We start from the raw sequence: 20,427 nt of genomic DNA, 5'->3' as shown, positions 1-20,427 counted from the left end.
AGTTTGAGAAACTCTTTCCTATTCGTAACACCACACTGCTCACTTGATTATGTAAGTTTCAAATGCAGGTGGCCGTCAACCTTGAAAAGTAGACCATCTTCCCTCAGATGGTAACCTTCTTCCCCTTCGTTCGGCATAAGATTACGCACTCATTGACTGCATCTTAAGCCTATCTGGATTATCAGAGAGGAGCAGCTTGATTGATCAGAAAGCCATAACATGCCGAAACCAAATAGTTTTGTTAGCACAGCGCTTTCATGTTGACGCTTGAGTGGCGAAGTAGGGGCTAAAGGTTTAAGCCATTCAGTGTGTTTAATCAATAGGTTGACCAATCGCATCCAAGCTAATCTGAGCGAAAGCATTTTTCAACGAAAAAATTGCGTTCATAATAGTTTCATCGATAAAATTGTGCTCATAAACTATTATCAATGCAATTTTTTCATATATTCTAAACTTTCACAATAACACTCAATATATTCGCAGAACTTTCATCGGCAGGCTTGTAATTTTCGCTATAAAGTTGTTTTTTTTCTGTCCTCAAAAACGTTCCTCACTGGTTTTCTATTGCAGTCTCTAACTACTCGATGCGTCCGATGCAAACAGTTCAAAAGGAAGCTTTTGCTACGCATCAGAAGAATGGACCAATCTCCAATATTTCCCTAGCAGTTCCCTGCAATCTTTTATTAATTATATTTTTTATCCAAGAATGCTGGATATGTTTACAATATTGCACGCAGGGAACTGGATGGTTGAAGCCTTCGTAATGTATTCTCAGTTACAAATTCGGCAGTGTGGCAGCTCCTAAGCTTCACTACAAGCCGTCATATTTCAGAGTAAGCGTATACGTCACAGAGATAACACTTGTTGGCACAGTGTGTTCTTTCTCTTTTCAAAGCAATAAGCGAACGTCGTATCGCGAAACTGAGTACAAAAACTTTTGACGGCTGGTAGGCCATATAATTACTTCAGGGTTGGAGTCTAGTTCATGGTAGGTGCAGGGGGCCTGTTGCCTTAATTACTCGCCTGAAGCTATCACCAGTTCGACCACGACGGTCACGGCTATTCACGGGCTGTGTTGTCTCTGTGTTGTCCTGCGTTGTCTCTGCACTAGCCTGTCTTCATGCGCTATGTCTTATTCAAATGTGATGCACCAACAAGCCCAAAGTTCCACCCTATTAATATTCACGGGCTGATCACGCGCTACGCTTTCGATGTGGCCCACCAACTGGTTTGCAGGTAGTAGTTGTTCATGTGGAGTTCAATTGTGTTTGTCTCTCCATTCCGTTTGTCATTTCTGCCCCCTGCTTTAGAGCTGCGAAACCAACGCTCATCAACGACTAATGTAAAGAGCGAATCTTTGGAAAGTGTATGCATGCGGGGCTTGAACGGAAATATTAGCGCTATTTAAGGTTAGACACGTGCTTCCGGTAGCGCATCGAATTGAGTATATTGGAATGCTTGTGAGAAAAATTCTTTGGGTTATATTTTGTTTCCAGGAGTTAAGCGCACGGACGGTCGAAAAAAAATACCCCTCACCAAGGGGTCCATATGATGACGTAAAATGAATTCCAGAATTTAAAAAAAAAGAGACTAGATTAGCACACTTGTGAATGACTTGTTTCAAAATCTCCTTGCACTGAAATCTAAATCAAACCATACTGTTGGAGGCGGCGCTTTTTTGTTTCTCTATGTGAACAGCATTCCAGAAGGTCGTACTTTGCAGACATGCACCGCCATATCAATCGCTGCCGAACGAAACGAGATGTGCCGGCTTCTTTATAATGCGAAGTCACTAGCTGTCTATAATGAAATACCTACCGGCTACTTCACTCAATCAGGCACCAACCGTGACGAGATATTTTTATGTAATCAAGTTTACAATCACTTAGCGCTCGGTACGATCAAATGATAAAACTTTCTTCCTCCGTAGAATTGCATGAGGAGAGCTTCAGGCCTGAAAAGAGGTAAAAAAAATACCGACTTCTTGTAAAGCTCAGGCATGTTTTAAACAGGTAGTGGAACCTTCGCAGCGGGCCACTTCATACTGCCAAGAATCTCCGTACTGTTTGTTCACGCTCAAAGCCGCTGGCACTCCACTTTATCATTCTGCTTGTGACGCGAGATGCGACCAGACTTACCTCGAATTTTCGCAGCCACTAGCGACTGCTGCCGCAATATTGAAGTTGATTTGGCTCCTTATCTCGGCGCTTACCGGCCTACTGTTACTAAGGTACCGGGGTGAATTCCAAGGGAAGTAAAGCGTAGCAGGGGGCGGCAGAAAGTTAGGCGGGCGGGTGAGATTAACAAGTTTGCAGGCATAGGGCGTGCGCAGCTGGCACAGGACAGGGTTAATTGGAGAGAAATGGAAGAGGCCTTTGGCCTGCAGTGGGCGTAATCAGACTGATGACTATGATGATGATAATGATGATGATGATGATGGCCTGCCTACTTTAAAATGAGTGCGGTCGAAAGCGACACGCACTCGGTTCGACAACCGATGACCACGCTTTCTGCCCCCGCCGCCGTCAAATCGTCCAGTTCTTTGTGGGCATCAGCCATCCCAATAAACAGCTTCTTCAGGAAGCCCTTTTCGCTGTATTCCTACTTCCGGACAGCCGTCACCACTGCGTGACAGTACTCATCAATCCTCTGATACTATCCCTACCGCCCATTTTGTACTACTTAAGTGCTACGCAGGCTCGACCTTTGAGCTTGTGAGCTTTGAGGTTATCACAAACAAAGCATTCGGTCACGCTGATTCTACACAAAAACTAAAACCGCGATCTATACTTATGTCGATCCCGCAGAGCTAAACAAATCTATCTGCACATTTTTATCTGCACATTTATGTTTATCTGCATGTTTATCTGCACATTTGTACCACGTTATCAACGACTTTAACATCAGTATAAGAGCTGCTAACTTTATTCTTGTATTATGCACTGCCTCGTTCCTTTGATTACGGATCGTCAGTTGTCTCGTTACCGGTCGTCGCTATTCCTCACGACGTTAGCAGCCACTTGTTGCACTTGCCAAGGCTGCTGAAAGAATCAGTGACTAAGCATTGCAGGGTGCTACACTGTTTAGCAGCCCTTAGCATCAACCATGCAAGCGCATTTACATCACCTTCTGCTGTCCTAGGGAGGGAAAGTGCCGCATCGCGCTCCACTATCCTGCCTTCTTTTTCGTGCGGCCGCTCACTGCTAAAACATGTCGCACAGCAAGCCAGTGCAGCAAACGGGCATACTGCAGCTGCTTTTAAGGCTGCAAATCTTAGCAATGCCCTCGCATGTACAGTCGTCCACACACTTGTCTATAGGGTTCGAATGGCAAACCAAGGATTACACTCGTGTCATTTGCCAGTGACCTAGACCACGAAACCTGCCCTTATGGTGCATGTACATTTACATGGATCTTGTTTAACTTATAATGCCTTTAAAAGCTGCAACGAGCCCGCCAGGCAGCGGCGATTGTGATAAATGGAAGCCAAGCGCCCTATTCAGAGCGCCCTAGACAAGCTTTTGGACGACTGTACGCGCTTCCTTTGCACCGGATATCCCTTAGTTATGAGCAAAACTGTGTACCTGAAACAGTCTATTTTTTTTCTCTCTCTTTTCATCTCTCCTCAAAATAAATCGAGGATATCAGAGTTGCCTCGACTGTGACGTGTGGGGTTAACGAAACTTGGCTGTGGAAATTTTCTTTCCATTTCGTAACGCGGCTGGCTGCAGGTGCACAACTCAGAGTCTGTTCTCAATCGTGCGTTCATGTTGACGAATCGTGAACGTTAAAAGGTGCGCCTCGAGGGCAAAATGGGGCGCCGTGATGGTGAGCAAACAAAACTATTTCTTTCATTTTCTTTTGAATGCATGAAATAGAAACTACTAATTGGTATTATACGTTGCTAGTCACAAGATATTCGCCTGTGTTGTTGATCTGTGGTAAATAAAATGGTAGGGTTTTAACGAAGTTTAACCTAGGAGGCATGCGAAAACATGTGCTCATTCTTCGCCTCTTCTTTCTGGCATCTGCATGAGCACGCAACCACGTTTCTCGCTGTTGATCTTCGAACTCTCTCTCGAATCGGCGGCAGCTGTCGCGGCGCCCTCCTTCCATTGGCTACAGCTGGCGCGACGCTCCTTCGAAGTAACCCAAGCTTAGCCTACTTACTCCGAAGCTTCACACAAGACTTAATTGCGTTTGACCCTCTTAAGAAGTGCTTTCGCACTGATATTTAAGTTCTAGAATGAACAGCGATGGTGCTGCTGGATTTTTAAACACAATATGATCGCATATATACCTTCAAAGCCTTATTTCTTACTATGTAAATCCCTGTTATTGCTAGTCATATATAGCTCACCAGGCATTTGAGAGAAGCCATATGAACAGCTGGGTGCATTTTGCTATGAGAAGTAACTTTTGAAGTAAGATATTCTTGGACTTAATATGAGACAGCCGCATTTTAATAGATACCAACTATTACTCATCAACTCGCCCAACTTACCGTCAATGTAAAGTGCTTGTTCAATTATAATTCGATGTACGTTCAAAAACCAAATGTGGTCAAAAAATAGCTTAGTCGAAAACCAAGTCCACTCCCGTATTCATAGTCAATTCGCAGCTTTAATAGAAAAAAATGAATTACTCACAGTTTTATCCTTTCATTGTTACTAATTGTTTGATGTAATTACAAGTTTTTGTCGAAATTCCCGGAATTTTTCGAAAAAAGTTCTTACAAGCTATACATAGATGCTGCAACGGTTATGATCGAGGTAGTATTCTATTTCTGCCCTATGCTGTTATTGATTAAAAAGCATTATTGCCGCTTTTTCGTGATTACACAGATTCAGCGCCCGGTCGGCTACGACGAGACATGGGCCTGTTCAGCGCTACTGCTGTGGTGGTGAGCAACTGCGCTGGTAAGCACGCTCCGTAGTCTGACCTTCAGTGTACTGTTTCTTTTGCGTATTTTGAGAAGGGGATACCACATGTGATGTATATGTGCATGGTCAAAATGTTGTCTCTTTGGGAAAGGCTTATGTCGGTAAATAATTTCAGTGAACAAGCACTAAGCTTGCAGTAAGAGCGGAGCCTCTTTCAAGGTGTTTTCTCTCTGGAAATGGATGTCAAAAGTGCACAGCGACTGTGGCCTCTGTCACATTTGAATTTTTAAATTATCAGTAAAATATTACCCTTATCTTAACTGCTTATGTGTTGCCCTGGACAAGAAGGAACTTTCCGGTGCCTGTCGATAGCAATACTTTCAATCAATGAATTCTGCATCCTAAAGTTTAAGTACTGAAATAAACGCCTTTACTACTTTCAATTTTTATTTATCGTTCACATAAACGGGGATGTGCACCAAGTAACAATAGCTACATAAAAAACTTTTCCACCACCTTACTTAAAATAAGCCAGGCGCCTAATACCATATCACGACGCCGCAGTTCCATGCAGAAAAAAAATTTTTTTACTTATACCAAAAGAATGCCTATTTTTGGCACGCTTGCCTCCAGCAGTCTAGAAAATTCCAGAATTTTCTTCCATGTGCAATGTTGTAAACTTGTTAATTGTTTCTTACTTTTCGTAGGAATTACTGCAAGCCATGTGCACGGATTTTTCAAGCACTGCTTCCTTTGTGTCTTTGTGTTTTCATTTCCACTATACACCACGTTTTTCAAGCAGGGCCGCTATGTGAAGACAGTTAGCTGCCACCACTAAACAATGCCTTCGGGCACAAAGAAAAACTTAGAATTCAAGTTTTAAGCTATAAACAGTAAGGGTCCACTTCTTAATAGAATCAAAGGACTCAAGAGAGTAGATGAATTGCATGAACTCGTACTGTACCTTTACAACAGTGCTGCAGATGTACGTCCCAATTTGGCCAATCTCTAGTGAAGTTGAAAAAGTAAAAGAAAAACCAAAGCTTTGAGCCTTCAACATGCGATTAAGGTGAAAAGAAAGCGCATCGCATATCACTTCTCACCAGCGCCGTTATAAATGCGTTACCGGAGAAAGCGCTGTATTAACGCCCAGCGCAAAAACGAGCATGAAGGCGCGATAAATAGGAGAGTGCTTAAGAAGACGCGATATTCACCTACCTAGTTTTCTTTTATTATTCGGTAAACAATATAAGATTTGACTTGATTTATCGGTGTTTAACGTCCCAAAGCGACTCAGGCTATGAGGGATGCCACAGTGAAGGTCTCCGGAATTTTCGACCACCTGGGGTTCTTTAACGTGCACAGACATCGCACAGTACACGGGCCGCTAGAATTTCACCTCCATCGAAATTCGACCACCGCGGCCGGGATAGAACCCGGGTCTTTCTGGTCAGCAGCTGAGCGCCATAACCACTGAGCCACCGCGGCGGCTCAACAATATAAGAGTCCTTATTTTCACGGATGTCGTACATTAAGGGCAGCAGTTTTTCAGGCAGTTTTCTTGCCTATATCTGAAAAAATTTCCCACCTGCTCATATTCGTCTTTAGCTGAAAAAATTTGCTCATTTCTTGCTACCTTGTCATATTACCAATATGTTTTTAAGATTTACCATTTACTATGGGCACAGTTTTCGATGAAAGTTTTCAGAAAATGGTAAAATTTTTTCATTGCAACATTTCTGAACCAGGTCACAATAAAAATGTGTCCTGGCATTTTCTGATCACATCAGAAATTTTTCAGACTTACGGCGCTCTTCTAGCCACGTGTTAAAAGCTTGTAAGGCGTTCTCAGGCAGATGGAAGCAAGCAAAACCTCCTTTAGACGATTAGAAAGCCAGACACTATTGGTTGATGTTAAGGTTGCAACGGTCACACCGGGAATAAGCTTTATAGGCCGTAAACTACCGGCTGAGCATTACTATTACAAACTCGACCTTGGCCACGCTTTGTGAAACAGATCTAAAAACTGCGTTTCTATTCATATTGCCACAGCACCAATGAATCTAGTGGCGCCATACTGCGGCCGAACTGTTTTAGATAGGACTTGCCGTGCCTTGCGCACTCTAGGGGCTAGAGGTTTTGATATTCTTCCTCGCTCGACCTCCCTGCTGTCTTGCACGCCCAGCACGTTTAATTAAATCTGGTTTGAGTGCTTCGACCGTTTATCAGTGACATATTTGGTGGAGCCGCTGGGTAACGGTTCATGTACGCTGACCTCGAGGACACTCTTGACGTCAGTTCCCAACGCGTGGCTACAACACCAGTCCACAAGGCGAGCCGCCGCCTGCGAGGCCTACAACCAGAGTTCGGTCAACTCGCAAGATCAGCAAGGGCCATGACGTCCGCTACGGCTAGCCAGACAAGTCAGCATTCCGGTAATGCCCCGCCGTTCGTCCTTCACACGCCTCGGTCGCCCCATCACTCCACGGTGAGAGGTTTGAGGACGTCGAAGACTGCTTGTCAGCTTTGACCGTGTGGCGGGCTTCAACGAGTGGTACGGCGAGCGCAGATTTCGAAACGTGTACTTCGCGATACAGGACTCTGCCAAGACGTGGTATGAGAACCACGAAGCTTCCTTCACTAACTGGGAGGTCTTTCGCCGAGAGCTTTTAGCCACGTTCAACACCAGCGAACGAAAGGAGAAGGCTGAAATCGCCTTGCAATCGAGGTCGCAGCAGCCTAACGAGAGCGTCGCCATGTTCATCGAGGACATGACGCGGCTCTTCAATAGCACCGACCCTGCTATGCCCGAGGACAAGAACGTACGCCACCTAATGCGCGGCGTCAAAGAGCAATTGTTTGCCAGATTGGTACGTGACCCGCCAAGAACGGTGGTCGACTTTGCCAAGGAGGCAACAAGCATGGAGCGTTCTCTGCAAGAACGGGGCGCGCACTACGGCCATCAGGCTAGTGTAGCAGCCGCTCACAACTATACTTCCTCGTCGTTACCCACTGAGGAGCTTCGAGAGCTTGTGAGGAGCCTGGTACGCGAAGAACTGGAGAAACTTCGCAACGAAGCTTCACATGCCAGCGTCGCTGCCTTACCGGGCGTGGTCCGAGATGAAGTCCGGCGAGCTGTTCAGTCGCCACTAGCTCCGCAGTCAGTGCCCTATGTGATGACATACAGTCAAGTCGTCCTTGGCCAGTGAGACAAGCCTTTTCCCCCGTCACTCCTGTGCCTTCACCGCGGTACTCAACTGCAGCTGTGCCCGTCGTACCGCAGGAGCCCCTGTCCAGCATGAGCAAAGCGCGCGTTTCGCGTACGCCAAACAATAGGCCACTCTGCTACCACTGCGGGGAGCCCGGCCACATCCTCCGCCACTGCCTCTACCGCAGAATGGGCTTAAGGGGGTTTTCACCTGACGCACCTCGACAACGCTACGGAGAACGGCCGCGGGACATCGAGCAGTATCTGTCCGATAACGTGCAGCCAACGACCTCGCGGCGACGCGAGTCCCGGTCGCCATCACCAAGGCGGTTTTCTTCTCCAAGCCGCCCGTCTTTTTCTAGCCAGTTCAGAGGCGCGTCCCCACATCGGGAAAACTGAAGACGGCGCCCCCGGGGGTAGGGCCACCGCTATTGGATAAAGTCAAGAGCCTCCACCCGACGATTCTCGTCTACGATCCGACCGACGACGACCTCAACGACAATGACGTGCTGTGACCGACTGGTGTCTGCCGAAATCCTAATAATCGCTGATAATCGCGATGTGACCGCACTTGTGGATACTGGCGCTGATGTTTTCTGCAATTAGCCGTTGGTTAGCCACGGCCCTCAGAAAGGTCTGACCCCTTGGTCTGGACCACAGATCCGCACCGCCGGCGGCCATGTGGTTACGCCAATTGGCGTCTGCACGTCACGAATCCAGATCCGCGGTGCTACTTTCCCTGGTTTGCTGTGCTGCCCGAGTGCTCCAAAGACCTGATACTTGGTTTGGATTTCCTGCGGGAGTACGGTGCTGTCAACCTTCAGGAGCTTGTCGTGTCATTTTCCACTCAACCCCCTGTTGACGGCGATCCCGAGCCACGCGGGACTAAGCTACGCGTCTTTGACGACCACGTATTAATCCCGTCGAGAGCTAGCATGTTTGTTACCGTAGATTGCGAAATCACTGGAACTCGTGGCATCGCTGAAACCAACAGGTCGCTGCTCCTTGGTCGGCAAGTCTTTGTTGCTCGCGGAGTTGTTGAGCTGAACAATGGCCGAACCAAGCTCTTGGTAACCAATTTTGGATGTGAACCTCAGTGTTTGCCCGGCAGAACAGTTATTGCGTATTTCGAAGAACTCGGCGACTTCGCGGGACAGCACGCTTTGTCCGAAGCCTCGGCATCAGTGGAGGCACCGAACACTTACATAAGAACTGACGTGAACCCGAACCCCCCGTCTAATCAGAAACTCTGCCTCGAAAGCGTTATCCATTCTTTCTGTGACTGCTTCGCCCCGACATCTAAGCTTAGGCAGACACCGCATACAAAGCACCGAATTATAGTCGACGCCAACCAGCGGCCATTATGTCAGCCGCCTTACGGGATCTCTTCAAAGGAGCATGATGTCATTCACCGTCAAGTTCAAAAAATGCTCAAGGACGACGTGATACAGCCGTCGATGAGCCCGCGGGCGTCGCCTGTTGTTCTAGTAGTAAAGAAAGATGGAAACCTACGGCTCTGCGTTGATTACCGACGTTTAAACAAAGTCACAAAAAAGATGTTTATCCTCTGCCGCACATTGATGACTCCCTGTATCGGCTGCGCCACGCCAAGTACTTCTCATCGCTATATTTACGCAGCGGCTATTGGAAAATCGAGCGGTGGACGAACGCGACCGGGAAAAGACAGCCTTTATTACACCGGATGGTCTGTACGAATTCCGGGTGCTCCCTTTCGGCCTGTGCTCGGCTCCTGCAACCTTCCAGCGGATGATGGATACCGTTCTTGCCGATCTGAAATGGCAGTCCTTTCTCGTGTACTTGGTTGACTTTGACATCTCTGATACGTTTGAAAAGCACCTGAGACGCCTGCGCGCTGTGTTCGAAGAAATTCGGTCGGCCGGTCTTTCCCTGAAGCCCGAAAAGTGTCACTTCGCTTTCGAAGAGTTCAAGTTTCTGGGCCACATCGTGAGTGCTAAAAGGGTTAGCCCCATCCCCGATAATACAGCCGCCGTGGCTGCTTTTCATGTGCCCACCGATAAGAGAAGCGTGCGCCGCTTTCTGGGTCTCTGCGTCTATTATCGGCGTTTTGTGCAGAACTTCTCCCAGATCGCTGAACCCCTTATCCGCCTCACGAAAGATTCCGAACCGTTTTTCTGGGGCCTGGAGCAACAGAAGGCCTTTGAAGACCTCCGAACTCGTCTCCAAAGTACGCCCATACTTGGACACTTCGACGAGTCGGCCGCCACTGAACTGCACACAGACGCCAGCAACATCGGCCTCGGTGCGGTCCTTGTGCAGTGGCAGGATGGTCTCTAACGCGTAATCGCATACGCGAGCCGCACCTTGTCACGATCTGAGGCAAACTATTTCACCACCGAAAAAGAATTCCTGGCCGTTGTGTGGGCAGTGACCAAATTCCGCCCGTACTTATATGGCCGCCCTTTCAGGGTCGTCAGCGACCACCACTCGCTCTCTTGGCTGGCGAACCTCAAAGATCCCTCGGGACGGCTGGCACCCTGGAGCCTTCCACTTCAGGAATTCGATGTCACCATCGTCTATAAGTCTGGCAGGAAGCAAAGTGATGCCGGCTGTTTGTCTCGTGCTCCTATCGAGGACTCCCGAGCTGACCCCGACAACGATTCAGTTTTTCTTAGCGCCATCTCCACGTCCGTTCTGATTCAACACCAAAGAGACAGTGAGCTACGGCCCCGCATTGAGTATCTCGAAGGAAGCGCTCAGTCTCCCCCACGAATCTTCTCACGCGGACTGTCGTCGTTCTGTTTACGCGACGGCATCTTGTATAAGAAAAGTTACAGCCCGACAGAAGCTGTGTATCTGCTCGTCGTGCCTACGGCTCTTCGCGACGAAGTCCTGCAGGTGTGTCATGATGACCCATCTTCTGGTCACCTGGGTTTTTGTCGAACTTTGGCACGAATACTTCAAAAGTACTACTGGCCCAGGGTTGCTGCAGTTGTGAAGCATTACGTAACAACTTGCCGCGAGTGCCAGCGTCGCAAGACTCGCCGATTAAGCCAGCCGGCCTACTGCAGCCTATCGATCCGCCTCAGGTCCCCTTCCATCAGGTCGACATGGACTTACTCGGCCCATTTCCGGTGTCCTCAATGGGTAATCGCTAGATTGTGGCCGCCACCGACTACCTCAGCCGATACTGTGAAACTAAACCTCTTCCCCGGGGTACCGCTGACGAAATTGCGAACTTTTTTATCCAAAACCTTGTGCTTCGTCACAGTGCGCCCACCATCGTTTTAACTGACAGGGGAACAGCATTCACCTCGGCCCTCACGCAGGAGGTTATACGCCTGAGCGGCACCAGTCACCGCAAGATAACCGCTTACCGCCCTCAAACCAACGGCCTCACCGAACGGCTCAACAAGACGTTCGCCGACATGATTTCCATGTATGTCGATGCGGACCACCGGAACTGGGACACCATACTCCCTTACGTCACATTTGCCTATAATACTGCAGTCCAGGAAACGACACGCTTCACTCCTTTTCGTTTAGTGCATGGTCGCGAAGCCACAACCATGCTGGATGCAGTGCTGGTTTCAGCTAGCACTACCTGCTCTGTTACGGGTGCTGCCCAATTCGTTCGTTACGCCGAGGCCGCCCGCCAACTAGCTAGAGAGCGCATCCGGCACCAGCAAATTCTCGACGCTCGGCGCTATAACATCTGCCACCGAAATGTGCGTTACCAGCCCGGCGAACAAGTTTGGGTCTGGAGCCCAATCCGCATGCGTGGGCGCTCCGAAAAGCTTCTACGGCGATATTTTGGCCCCTACGAGGTGCTCCGCGAAGTCAGTGAGGTGAACTATGAAGTTCTCCCCAGGGAACAGTTCACTCCTCTAGACGGCGGACCCCCGAAGTCGTACATGTCACACGGATGAAGCCGTACCACGCTCGCTAGCTCTTCAGGCGTGTCTACACCAGCCGCCGGAACATTCGCCGTCCCTTGTCTTCCTGCTTCTCATTGTTGCGGCACCGAGTCGTTGCCCTTCAGAGAGGGGGAGTAATGCCACAGTACCAATAATCCAGTGGCGCCATACTGCGGCCGAACTGTTTTAGATAGGATTTGCCGTGCCTTGCGCACTCTAGGGGCTAGAGGTTTTGATCTTCTTCCTCGCTCGACCTCCCCGCTGTCTTGCACGCCCATCACGTTTAATTAAAACCTGGTTTGAGTGCTTTGGCCGTTTATCAGTGACAATATCAAACAAAGCAATAACATAGTCATGGTGCTCTGAACCGCAGATGCAGTTAATATACGCAACGTTTTTAAGCACATGAGTTTCATAAAGCAAACGAGTGTCACTTTGATGTTAATTCGTACTGAAGCGCAGGGAACCTCTGGTTGTGCTGTCATGTTGAATACGTTCAAGAGCGATTTTTGTGCAGCAGTAGTGTATTTAATTGGGCCGGCAAAAAGGCAGACGACTTTTTCGCCTTCTTCTGTGCCAAAAAATGAAAACAATGCCTACTGCGCCTCTTTTGCTCTCCCCCTTTTTCCCACGCTTGGTCTCATATGACGACAACCCTACAGCGCCCTACACTATAAGCCTACAGCACCATTTGCTTCGGACAAGTACGGGGAAGTGTCTTCGCGAAGCTCGAATATTTTATTCCACGTTTAGAGACGAATGGATACACGACAGAAATAGAGAGGAATTAAAAGCTGGAGGATGAGATGCAAAAGTATTTTGACCTGTCCCTGCGATGTTCATGCAAAATACACTAGAGCACGTCACATCCCACATGTACGTACACCACACGCACTTTTTGTCAAGGCTTACAGAAGCGGCTCCTACCGTTTTTAAATCGAGACGTCTATACTTACTGCCTCCTTTTGTCCTGTTGTCAACCACTCCAGGAGCGGGAATTTTCATCACACCGACCATTATCTACATGGACGCTGGTTCTTTGGCCGCTGATCTCTTGGTGTGGATTGGAGCCGGAGTGGCATCCCTGATTCGTAAGTTCGATCAAATGCTTCCTTTTTTTTACGCCACCGCTCAATTCGGTTTATGAGTTCCAAAAGCGGGCGGCCGTCGCTCTAAAAAGTCGATACCTTTAATGTTCATTTGCGATGCTCTGTTATCATTCATCCAGAAGCCAGTTATACGCCTTTTTTCTCTAGCTGGAGCTAGAAGGTTATATACTTCACTAGGCGTGGCATTCAGTTCGTTGTATACCACAGTACGACAATGTCAACCTGATCTATACAGGAAGACGGCAGTTCAAGATATTCTAGCGCTATTTAAGATTCAGCTGAGTGATAAGTGCGTCGCTATTATTGTAAAGTAGACGTTTGTGATTCGGTGATATTTTTACAGTGTGAAGTAATACTGAAACTCGTAGTTCGTCCTTCCCAAATGTGCACCAGCCGTGCCTTGCGTACCCTATCCTCTCTTCCTCTCCCCTCACCTCTTTCATTCCAGTTCTCCATTCTGCCTGTTATCCTTTATTTCCGCTGCCCCAGCTCAGGTGCTTCAGAGTCGATGGCAGATGCCGGGGCTAGCAAAAATCTTTTCCTTCCTTTTTATTATTAATTTAATAAAAATCACTTACTAATTACTTACTGCGTGCCTTGCGCTATCTTCGTCGTTATCAGGTGAAGCATGCGGTTGCAACAAGACAGCGCCGAATGCGATAAAACGACGCTCAATGTGCCTGAAACGGCTGCATGCATGGAGCGGCATCCTGCGTTCCGGTGCAGTAGCAGCCGCAGAAGGTCTTATGAAGCAGCTAGCACCGATATGTCAAATCATTCACGATACGGGAAGGTCATCAATGCACTCGAGGCTGCCCTCATACTGTCGGCCAGGGCCCCAAACGTGGAGTAGCTCGAACAGAGGACAAACGCTCTCAAGCAGCTTCCCGTAAATACCTCGCACAAGGTGTACAAAGCCCGTGCCAGCGCGTTTTTCAAGCCGTAAAGCACTCGCTGTAAACCTCGCTAAACAGACACAGCAATCACACACTCATGCATGGCAGCTTTATTCAGAAGAATGCAACAACTGCAAAAGAATGTGCCCCATCTATATATAGGGCTCATGACTGGAATCACAAGGAATGTAATGAAAAGTTGGCTTTTCTGTAGACTGGGTGGCCTCTGTCGCAATACGTTTCGTCTGTTCACAAAATTACAGACGGACTTTGCATCGCCGAGCTGGGTACCATGTTGCCATCCGCCGGCGGGCCGTACGAGTACGTCAGTGTCGGCTTCGAGTCCATGGGAAGAACGGGAGACATATTGTCGTTCTTGTTCGCCTGGAGCTTTCTCCTCGCGGATCCGACTATCGTGGCCTTACACGGACTCACTTTCTCCCGATACGCTCTCGGCGCAGTCTACGACACCTGCACACCACCGCATGAGGTCACCGTTCTGGTGGCGGTGATAGTGATTGGTGAGTTGAGTACGATGCTCGTAACATCTGGTAATCCTAAACCAATGTTATGTCTCATAAAATAGGCAAATGTAATTCTTAGAAATCACATTCTCTATTGCCATAAAGGGAGATATTCAGGTCGGTTTTCAAGTTTACCGCGTTTATTACCTGTTGGCCCGGTATACAGCTAAGATGAATAGCTGCGGTGGAACACACTACTTCTCTGCTAACTAGACTTCGTTCACAAAGAAACGAGACCGTTGAAGATGACCCGACGTAAGCACCAAACACAGAGCGCTAACTTCGTACTTGACTGGATGGAAATCAACCGCCGCGTATATAAGGCACGACACGCAGTCATACGCCAGTTAGGCCTGGTATGATGATCGAAACGGAGTCAAATTTTGCGCATGAAATAAGGTCTTTCAAGGCAATTTAAAAAGCTCAAGGCGCCTCTTGATGCACCACATTTCAAGATTTATTTAGAAATTGTGAGGTAGAAAAGAGAGCTGTTGTAAAGGGAACACCAAGTAAGGGGCTCAATATTAACATACACGACCATATTTTGACATAACATCGACACACTAGGGACTTCAGACTAAAGCTATCGAGTATGGTGTAACAATGCTTTATTCTTTACTACTATTTCACTATGTTCCGATATATGAGCTCAGTACGTTTTGGGCTTAAGAGAGAGATTAATTTACTGCAAAAGTTTGGCTCGAGGTTACGTATTGTGACCACTCATAAAACTTGAAAAAACGCAAGCTGCGTGCAATTAGTGGCACCACAACATTGCGCAGTTATGTACGGGCCACTGATTATGTTCCTGCTATGGTCAGCCAGTCATCGCCGATCAGATTAGGTGCATTCATGGCCTGGAGACTTGCGTGGCGAAAGTGATACTGTTTTTGCCACCACTCCTTGGCATCAGTGGGCTAAAATGTGCTGTGCTTTTTTTGATGGTGCACTCGATGCACCTTCTGTCGTGGGACATTTATTACATAGTAACAAGAGCTGCAAAGTGCAGAGTAATAAATACCCATCAAATAAAAATGTTCGCCGCAAGAAAATAGCTTTGAATTGTCATCAGTGACTTAGACACATTACGATTCTTTAGGAATTATAAAATCCTAAGATTTAATGTGGTGTCAGGCGACAATGTTTTCATAACAATCATTTGTGGAAACCTAACAAAGCCTAACCTAACGAAAATAGCATTGCGAAGACTATCTTCAGCTTGAGCGCGCAAATACTAGCTGACTTTGGCATCGATGACATTGGCTCCCGTATGTGGGTTTCATTACAGCACTCTCAGCTGTTGTGAACACGTTTTCGCTGAAGACGTCCATGAAAATTCAGAACGTCTTACTGGTTGTCAAGCTTGGACTGCTTCTTGCCATCGTATCCACCGGCATCGTATGGTGCGTCCGAAGTAAGTCAACATTTTCTTCGGTGCACATAAAAAAAATGAACATGCTCCTGAGCTGCTATCGAATGTGCCAGTTTTGTGTCACTGATCCTGTATTAATACTGCTTTTTAACAAACTCGTGCATGAAGTTTAGGAACAGAAAAAGCGATTGTAAGTGCGCATATAGACATACCATCCTACTGCAACGCCAGCTCACGTTCCTGAATGTCACCGCCTTAGGTTTAAAGCGCTCACACAACGTTTCCTGAGGAATACTTCGCATACCATTGCTGTTTGTAAAATAATTTGTAGGGCTAAGCCCGCCGGCTCAGCGCTTTAATAAGAAAATCTGTTATAGTTTCGTTTAAGTCATTTAGCCCTTCATTCGCTGTGGAATCTACATTGTTACCCGTAACAGAAATCCTAGCCTCTCTAATGACACCCAAAGAAATCTTCTAATCTGGACGACTGTCGCCTCCCGCCCTTCCTCTCATTCGTACACTTTCCCTTTTTCACCTCTAAGCTAAAGGTACAAAAAATGAATTTCTCTCCACTTTGTCACCTTCAAAGAGTGGCCGGGGGCAAATCGAATTTCCTTCAGTTTAGTTTAATTGCATTAGATTAATTTAGCTCAGTTAATTTCTGTTTTTTTATTGTGCACTAGGAAAACCAGACAGACATATTTGCTCGGTGTCCACAATTATATTTTAATAGATCGACTCAGCCAGGCGTAAACCAGACTGTGTGCAGACTGGGCAGAATCTCTTCGGGGCGCGCACAGCGCGTAAGCCGGCACGAGTCAACGTTCTCTTCGGCCGGGCCATCGTGTCACGTGTAGGCCACTACAATATAATTAAGATACACTGAATATAAGTGTTTAAGTAATTAGGATCTTTCGACTGACTCTGCAGATTCCTTGGTAGAACGAACGGGCTGTGTGGCTAAACCAATGATATAATCACTTCCGCTGTACAGTCGAGGCTGCTACAAGGGCTCAACTCCTGAATAACCAGACAAGTATACAATAGTTGAAATTTGCGACATTCAAAACGCCAGAAGTCATAGCTTCATTCCCCAGCTATCACCTAGCCGTCCGTGCCACCGAAAGTGTCCGGGAACGGCTGAACCCAAGCGCAGGCGCTAGCGCCTAGGAGAGAGTTGTCAACGAGTTAGACATAGGAGGAGAATGCGAGTAAAGTTGTTCGCGCGGCGGAAATTCATGCAGGCCACCTGCTCGGTGAAATTAAAGCCGTGTTTCAAACTGCCATGGCAGTCGCTGCAATAGCAGGGCTATGGTCGTGGAAGAACAGCGTCATACCCAAGCGATTGCTCCTCACGCGGTGTGTAAGTTGGAATGCCAGGCAATTTCTTGCAGCCCAGGGCAACGGTCATCAACAGTTTCCAAGCACTGGAGACGGAACGTGACGCGGAGCGCCGGCCTCGGTACGCAGCGGGAATCCGCGAGAAACGTACTGACCACGTGATGCGAGGTGCGGCCCACAGTGAAAACGAACGGCGTGCCAGGACCCCGAGGAAGCCGCTCTGGAGGCGGCTCCGTGACACGAGACGCAGGAGGACGGACCCTGCAGTGAAGCCGAAGCCGCTAGGTTTCGCTGATAGTAGGATTAAGCGGGTGCAACGCGGGTGCATCCGCTGTGCAGCAGACTGTGGTTTCAGCGCAATCTAGCATTGCTGGGAAGAAAAAATCTCAAAGCTCGCAATCGCTTTCCTGATGCATAACTTAAAACGTTCTACTTGTGTCGCGTGCGCGAGGTAGCCACCGCTCGGCATAGTGAGTAAACGTCTTCTAATTTGAATTTTCCCCACCAAGAATCCAATAATATTACGTCACGTCTGTTCTGGGTAGCCCTCGGTGTTTTATGAGAGTTCCTTTGTCTTCTGAGATGCGGAAACAATCTTTGTAATCTCTACAAACAGATCGTAAAGAAACGCGGCGGAAAGCCAATGCACTTATCCGTAAACCTTAAACAATTTCCTCCGCAAATTGATGTGCTAGACTCTTTATAAAAACATGCAGCCCATTCTCCTGTGCACCCGAGCGGTTTCTAAACTGTCGCTGAGAAGTCACAGAATAAAGCTGTTTACAATCCACACACTCAACCACTCTGGGTACCTAAAGCCTCAGCGATGCCTCAAAGTTCGGTCCTTATGATGTAGCATGGTAGCTTGCTTGTTTCCAAAAATTTGCTTAATTTCATAGATTTCTCACCGATTACTGAAATATGCTCCTGGTCTATTTCTATCTTTCTTTTACAGCGCCGACTTTGCTCAACAAGGTGTCGTTCAAGGGACACACGACACCTGGTAGAGTAGTCGAGGCCTTTGCTGTGGCTATCTTCGCCATGGCTGGAAGGTGAGTACCTGTGCTTAGCGTTCACCTTCAGTGCGCTGGCAATGGCTTGGGGAGAGCAGTTGACAATATGGACTAGCCCTTCAACACTGACGTCTTCTTTTCAGCTTCATGATTGCCTGCATGGCCGAAGAAATGTCAAGCCCATCTCGAATACTCCCGAGGTCGCTCTTGGGTGGCCTTCTCCTGATGACAGCGTTGCTGGTCTTGACCAACTTCGCCTACTTCGTTGTCTTGGATCATGACGCCGCGATCTCTTCCGAAGCGACTGCCATGACCTTCGGGCGCGTAGCTTGGGGTGCTGCTGGCACTTTTGTGGCGCCCGTTATTGTGTGCTGCTGCTCATTTGCCGCGCTTAGTGCCACATTCTTGAGCAATAGCCGTTTGTTCATGGCCGCAGCGCGAAGGAAACACCTTCCTGCCGTCTTTTCTTTGATCACAGTGCACTCTTCACTGCCTGTTCTTGCGATCGTTACCAGACTGTTCCTGGCCGTTCTGTTTACGGTTACGGGGTCTGTGGGTTTGCTCGCAAAAGCAGCCACAACAATGTACTGTTTCTTGACCCTACTTGAGACCTTCGCAATGATAAGGCTGCGCCTGACCATGAAGGATGCCGAGAGGCCGTTTAGAGCACCGGTGTTTGTTATCGTGCTCAACTGCGTCATATTTCTCACCATTTTCCTCGCGCCAATACTAGGAACGGGCGAAGTGGTCCATTATATAATGGCATTCGGATGCATCCTGCTAGGATTTCCCGCTTACGTTGCCCTCAAGGCTTTCCAGCAGTCTAAAGCACTAGTTCCAGCTCAGAAATTTCTGCAAAAGCTGTTTCTTAGTGTGCCTTGCGTTTCACAAGACAGAATGCATGCCGCGAGAAGTTAGCATAGATATCGTTCCGTTTAGTGAAACGAAGAGTTCTACCCTAGCGTTACCATTTTATTTTCATTTTTAATTTCATTTCTTTGCATTTATTTACCCAAAGGGCCCTTTCGGGCATTACAAGCGGTGGAGGGGGGGGGGGGGGGCATTGGTTGTACGTGCACATAAGCAAAAATTGCACTTACAAGAAACCCATAGTATATATACCTGGAAAAAAATGTAGGAAGAACTTTAAATTATTTTTGAAACCTGAGTATTTATACAATAGATACATAGTTTTTAATTATTTCACAAAGGTATGAAAGTATTAGCTATATACACGCGCAATACCGGGAAGGGCAAGCAATACAACACGAAATAGAGTCATAAACGCTACAGCAATAACAACACAACAATAAAAACAGCTAACATTCTATTCTCTCCAGAGCGTTGAGGAATGTTGCGTGGCCAGATATGGAGGCGACATCTGCTGGCAAACTGTTCCATTGTGAGATGCCTGGTAGCAGAGGTGAATATTTGAACGATTTTCTGCGCGCGATTATGGGGCTGATTTTAAATGGGTGAAGAAGATATGTGATGCCTGCCTATCCCTTGTGGGGTGTCGTTTCTGCTGAAGGACGAATCCTAACATAAAACGTAATAACTGCTTATTAGCAACGGAAGCGGACGAGCATACCAACGCTACGCTCGTCTCGGTAGCGGAAGGAATACAGCCGCTCTTCCCAGCCGGGCAGCATGTTTTTGTATCCCCCGTCGGTGGCGTATGCCTCGGGTGACGCAGTGGTGGCGCTGCCTTTTATCGGTAACGCAGTCCAGCGTGTGGCCGTGTTACGCTGGGCCGAATGATAACAAGGCGCAGGTTGCACGGAAATATGCGCAGACTGAGTCGCCACACGCTCATGCAAAAACTGGATCATGGTTAATCAGACTTTCGAAAATTGTTTCTCAGCAGCAGAGCACAGAAACAATTCTCGAAAGTCTGATGACCCATGATACAGTTTTTGCGTGAGCGATAGGCAGGCGTTTCGTCTTCCACTTTGCAGGGGCAATAAGCTAAATTGTGGCTTAAGGCTGTTTACGCTGGTTCGAAATGAATAATCGTGGGCAATAAACCTGGCTGATTTACTCTGAAGTGATTCAATGGAATGTAATAAGTAAGTTTGATGAGGGTGCCAGTTGATGGAAGCGTATTCAACTTGGGACCGGACAAGAGATAGACAGGCTAGAACTTTTTTTTTGTTCGTTAGCTTGATACAAGTTACGCTTCAGG

At 47.6% G+C, this 20,427-nt stretch overlaps 1 protein-coding gene across 1 annotated transcript; it reads left to right on the top strand.

The window, feature by feature from the left end:
* Positions 1-3,712: 3,712 nt before the first annotated feature.
* LOC144105287 (b(0,+)-type amino acid transporter 1-like) lies at positions 3,713-19,273 on the top strand. The gene is made up of 7 exons (XM_077638428.1): positions 3,713-3,828; positions 4,845-4,919; positions 12,977-13,078; positions 14,256-14,513; positions 15,805-15,930; positions 18,185-18,281; positions 18,386-19,273. The coding sequence occupies exons 1-7, from the start codon at positions 3,813-3,815 to the stop codon at positions 19,158-19,160; spliced, it is 1,449 nt and encodes a 482-aa protein (XP_077494554.1). The 5' UTR covers positions 3,713-3,812; the 3' UTR covers positions 19,161-19,273.
* The last annotated feature ends 1,154 nt before the right edge of the window (positions 19,274-20,427 follow it).

Source organism: Amblyomma americanum, chromosome 9 (genome assembly GCF_052857255.1).
Source record: "Amblyomma americanum isolate KBUSLIRL-KWMA chromosome 9, ASM5285725v1, whole genome shotgun sequence".
NCBI lineage: Eukaryota > Metazoa > Arthropoda > Arachnida > Ixodida > Ixodidae > Amblyomma > Amblyomma americanum.
The sequence above is the reverse complement of the archived record's forward strand: the minus strand, read 5'-3'. Positions and strand labels throughout refer to the sequence as shown.

Excerpts from the sequence above, each read along its gene's own strand:
- LOC144105287 (XM_077638428.1), top strand. Across the intron at positions 4,920-12,976 it reads GGTGGTGAGCAACTGCGCTG|GAGCGGGAATTTTCATCACA; the intron begins GTAAGCACGCTC and ends CAACCACTCCAG. Across the intron at positions 13,079-14,255 it reads CGGAGTGGCATCCCTGATTC|ACGGACTTTGCATCGCCGAG; the intron begins GTAAGTTCGATC and ends ACAAAATTACAG.